Source organism: Ostrinia furnacalis, unplaced genomic scaffold, assembly GCF_004193835.3.
Source record: "Ostrinia furnacalis isolate ACB-3 unplaced genomic scaffold, ASM419383v2 OfSCF3837, whole genome shotgun sequence".
NCBI classification, from domain to species: Eukaryota; Metazoa; Arthropoda; class Insecta; order Lepidoptera; family Crambidae; genus Ostrinia; species Ostrinia furnacalis.
In genome coordinates this window covers 722145-726922 of record NW_021134076.1, presented here as the reverse complement: position 1 = coordinate 726922, position 4778 = coordinate 722145, and the positions used below count along the sequence as shown (strand labels likewise).

General features: G+C 40.8%; 1 protein-coding gene across 1 annotated transcript; it reads right to left on the bottom strand.

The window, feature by feature from the left end:
* Nucleotides 1-423: 423 nt before the first annotated feature.
* CPG14 (cuticular protein glycine-rich 14) lies at nt 424-1766 on the bottom strand. The gene is made up of 2 exons (XM_028312244.1): nt 1672-1766; nt 424-1225 (listed from the first exon to the last, which is right to left on the bottom strand). Exons 1-2 carry the CDS (start codon nt 1687-1689, stop codon nt 548-550), a joined length of 696 nt encoding a protein of 231 aa, XP_028168045.1. The 5' UTR covers nt 1690-1766; the 3' UTR covers nt 424-547.
* Between the last annotated feature and the right edge of the window lie 3012 nt (nt 1767-4778).

Below are 4778 nucleotides of genomic sequence, written 5' to 3'. Positions count from 1 at the left end.
CTAACCCTCCTTGTGCGAATTTTGATCTACGACTATTAAGATGCGACCTTCATGCACTACATTCTATAGCAATTACGTCATTAGATGAGGCATGAGGTAATTGCAACATCTCGAAAAGTGAGTGTGTAAAATATATGACTCGTCGTTTACGGCGTAAGCTACTTATAAAAGTAAAAGTGACCGGACTAAACAAAGACTGGACTCGAACCACCTTCACTCGTTGACATGTCGTTAAACCGATCGATGGTCGTACTTTCAACGATTTTATCACCCACGCCTTCTCTACGTCGCCTTGCCGAATTACGGCTCTCGAGTTATTACGCGCCTTTACTGAGATAACTTACGGCCGGACCCGCCGAGTAACTTACTGATTACAAGGCAGTGACGAAATTATTCCCTTTCGATCGGGTAAAGAAATAAATGTTTCGTTACAAAAGGAGGTTTATTTACAGAAACTTACATTATCAACAAATATAATACATACTCTAGATGCGATCACATGAGTTTTAACATTAATGGGGTGAGATGACTATGATTTGAGGTTCGTTTAGTGGTGGGGCGCACCGTATGAGGATGAGGGTGAGGGGACACCGTAAGATCCTGAGGGGACGCCGATGGTCGTGTAGGCGATGGAGGGCGCGGAGTAGGAGATGGAAGCGTGGCCACCGCTGGAGAAACCGCCATGACCACCGCTGGAGAAACCGCCATGACCTCCGCTGGAGTAGCCACCGTGGCCGCCGCTCGAGAAGCCACCGTGGCCGCCGCTCGAGTAGCCGGAGTAACCGCCGGCGTAGCCACCAGCGTAGCCGCTGGCGTAACCTTCCTCAGCCTGGTGGTACTGAGCGACTTGGATGCCCTGCTGAACGTGGTCAAGCTCGATTCCTACGATTCTGTCCTGGGGCACGCCGTACACGGGCGCGGGGGGTCCGTAGTGCGAGGAGATGCCGTGGCCGTGTCCGTGACCGTGGCCGGAGGAAGCGGACTGGTAGGCCTGGTTCTGGATTTCGTCCTTGAGGATGATGTGCTTGATCTTCTCCAGTAGATGAGGGTCGACGTGGTAGCCTTCTGAGGTCTGGTGGCCGACAGGCACGGGGGTGTAATGGCCGCCGTGGCTCAGGCCGCCGGAGCTGTGGCCGCCTCCGACCACGACGAGGGAGGACGGGGCCGAGTAGCTGTACCCTACTGGGGGCTCAGCCACTGCGCAGCCGAAAATCGCCAACGCGATCTGCGAAAGAATGACAGCGATTAAAACTTGCACTGACGGAAGCAGAGCATGGAATTACATTCACGCGTCTCGCACTCAGATCTGATACGTAATCGGATGAATATTCATGCAATGTTTACTTCGAGTGATGCATTTTTCGGTATTTAACGTGTCTTTAAACTTTTGGTAATGTGTTATGGAATCGTTTAGATAAGAACACTGAGGCTTATTTTTATCGAATCAAGTCCAATTAAAATTTTATGAAGTTTATCTAGAATTTAAGGACAATTTGCGAATCATTTAGCTAACACATTTTTAGATGACACGATTTAAATTGAAATTTAATTCAGATCCCAACTCGGTCACATTTTGAACTAAGATCCAACTTGAATATCACTGAATCCGACACGAATCACTATACTGTTTCACTTCACTGCACTCCAATGTTCACTTAAAAATCGACTTACGATGCTCCACTTTGCCATTTTGGTGGTTGTGTTTTTCTGGTGGTCGGAGGTTGTGTGATGGTGTGACCGGCGCCCGCGCGCTTATATACGGGGGTTTGCTATCTACTTTTACTTCGGGCCATCCGGCGCGGGCGCATACGAGGACGAACTTGGCTTACAAATGAACTATTATTTTTTATGGACTTTTTTTGACTTTTTTTGGTTTGTATGTAGTGCAATCTGCAATGTGATGCCTGAGATATATGATATATTTTTTTTACTTTTAGGTTTTACAATTACCTATTGCTTAAAAGAGTTACAGGAATACGCGATTCAGTTCACTTTGAATATAATTTTTGATTGACTTATAAGATTAACTGTGATGATGGGAAATTTAGATTTTGTCATTAATTTATTGCGGAATGAAACAATTTGAACGTCAGATGAAATTGAGAGTAAATGGATAAGAAAGTAAAGTAATTAAAGAGATTGGCTCCAATCATTAATAACTTTAATAGTTTTAACTGATGAATGATCTAAGACGCTGTCAAAGCTTGTGAAACAAGTAAATATTGCGGTTAGATTGTAGTTTTAGGAAATTAATTACTCAATCGTTGACTTGCTACCATTTTTTATCAGTAAATGTATTTTTCTAATGTGTTAGCTTACACTTGAATGAAAATTGGAAAAATATTTCGAACAACTAAGTTTTGGTCAAGAGTTTCAGTGTAAACAATCTTGAACTTTAATTTAGTTCCTTGTTGAACCAAATTTGACAATATATAGGTATCATAAAGTATACTAAAATTAGCCGAACTACACCAACCTTCAAGGTAATACAGATTACAGTAAGGATATTTTACATACACGGTATTATGTAGGTATGTTTGTCCTGCGTGGGGAGTGTAGGCCAATTCCTCCATTTGCCTTTGGTAAATTAGAAGAGAATTTTTAAAAAAAGATTATTAGCAATTTGTATTGCACAAATTACTAATATTCCCGTTAGCCCCTCGTGTTAAGCTAAATAAGCTTGTGTTACGAGTGGGCTCACCACAATAGTCGAGCGGCGGTGGGATTCGAACCCGCGTTCCTCGGATCTCGAGTCGGCCACTCCGACTATGTCTTGTAGACGAAACATGTTGAACCTGATTGTTTTTATCTGACATCTGTATTGTACCATGTTTCTGTGCAAATAAAAGAATTTGAATTTGAATTTGACCGACCCCTTCACCGATCGGCTATCGTGGCTACAAAGTATTGATGATGATTTTGAAAATTATCACCGAAAATTGAATTTATATTAAGATTAAATTTTAACTTTTAATAATCTTAATATAATACTTTGTAAGTGATCCGATTTTAGATGAATATTTACCTACTTACTATGTAAACCTGAATATACATAGTAAGTAAATATTCATCTAAAATCGGATCTCTTACTAAGTCAATGCTAAGTTCTTAATTTATAAAACAAAACTGTTCTTCAAACATTGAGTCTGACCCCAAAATGTATTCTAATCACCTAAACATGAATACGTGGTTAATTATTAAAATTTTATAGTCCGATCAGAGACTAAACGGTGATAATGAAGAATCAATTATAATTTTTTACATCCATTTGCATTTTAATTCTGCATCTCACGATAATGAGGTCACTGATGCAACAATCGATCTTAATCCGTATATTGACCTGTTATGCAAACCAGACTAAGCTAAGCACAATAGGGATGGAGAGAGAAGGTTCGATGCTTGGTGGGGTCATTGTAATCCTTTGTGAGATAAAATTGGTTGTAACAATGCATTCTGATAGAAAATAAATTTAATTTTATTTTGATGAAATTTTGAGATGTCAGACACTTTAAAGTGTCTCATAATGTCACACAAGTTGTTGTAAGCTCAATTGTTACATCCCATTCCCGTGCAATAAAGTAAGTATTGTTCATCATCGTCATCATCATCATCATCTCAGCCATAGGACGTCCACTGCTGAACATTGGCTTCTCCCAATGCAGGCTTCGCCCAAATTCCATGTTACCCGGTTGGTAGCGGCCTGCATCCAGCGCTTTCCTGCTACCTTTACGATGTCGTCGGTCCACCTTGTGGGTGGACGTCCCACGCTACGTTTTCCTGTAGAAGTATTGTTAAAATTTATGATTTTTCATTTCCGCACTCTCAGTTTTCCAACTAAAAGGTACTATTTACTTAGATTTAGTACCACAACATGACATGAAAAAAAAGATCATCGCGAAGTTACTTCAAATGACATAATTAGAGTGAGCATGCTCATCTTTTGATAATTATTTATGCTAAGTAGATAATTAAGTATACTTCTACCTCAAATGCATAATAATCTTCCCAAAACTGTTATCAATATTACGTCGTCATTACGAAATAACGGTCAACTATTCATTTAAGTTAATCGTTATGATCGAACGATGTCAAGGCTCCGGCTAAAAAGGCAAAAACCTGTACAATTAGTCACTAACACTTGCAACGTGTCATTAGCTAAAATATTTTTACGTAAAGAATCCCTTCCATAGATCAAATACTGGCAGAGAAGTTCCAAAACATTTATTGACAGTAAAATTGTACCTAAGGCCCGGTTTTCATCAAGACAGAGCAGAGTAGTTTTTGAATAACCAATTAGATTCTATTATTTGCACATCTCCACTCCGCTCCGCTTCGGTGGAAATGGATCGAGCGGAGAAGAGTGGAGAAATGTCGAGCGCACTTGTTTTTCTATAGAATTTGATAGCTGCGGCAGCGCGGTGCGGAGAAGAACTGAGACGTGCGAAGCGGTGCAGTGTTTCATAGATAGCAATAGACTGACAGTTGACAGCTCACATATTATCTCCTCTCGTCTCCGCACCGCTCCGCTCTTCTCCGCTCTTGGTGGAAATAGCCTGCCAACTTCACCGCACATCTCCGCTCGTCTCCGCCTCAGTGGAAACCGGGCCTAACATCTGAATGAAGAACTTTACACTTTACAATGACAAAATCAAATTTGGAGTTTTACGTAACGCTGTAAACTAATTTGCATTAGTACTACGCAAGTTTCTACAACCATGGTCATCAATAGCTTTAAACAATGGACAGTATTGTACAAAAACAATGGTCAGTCTATAATT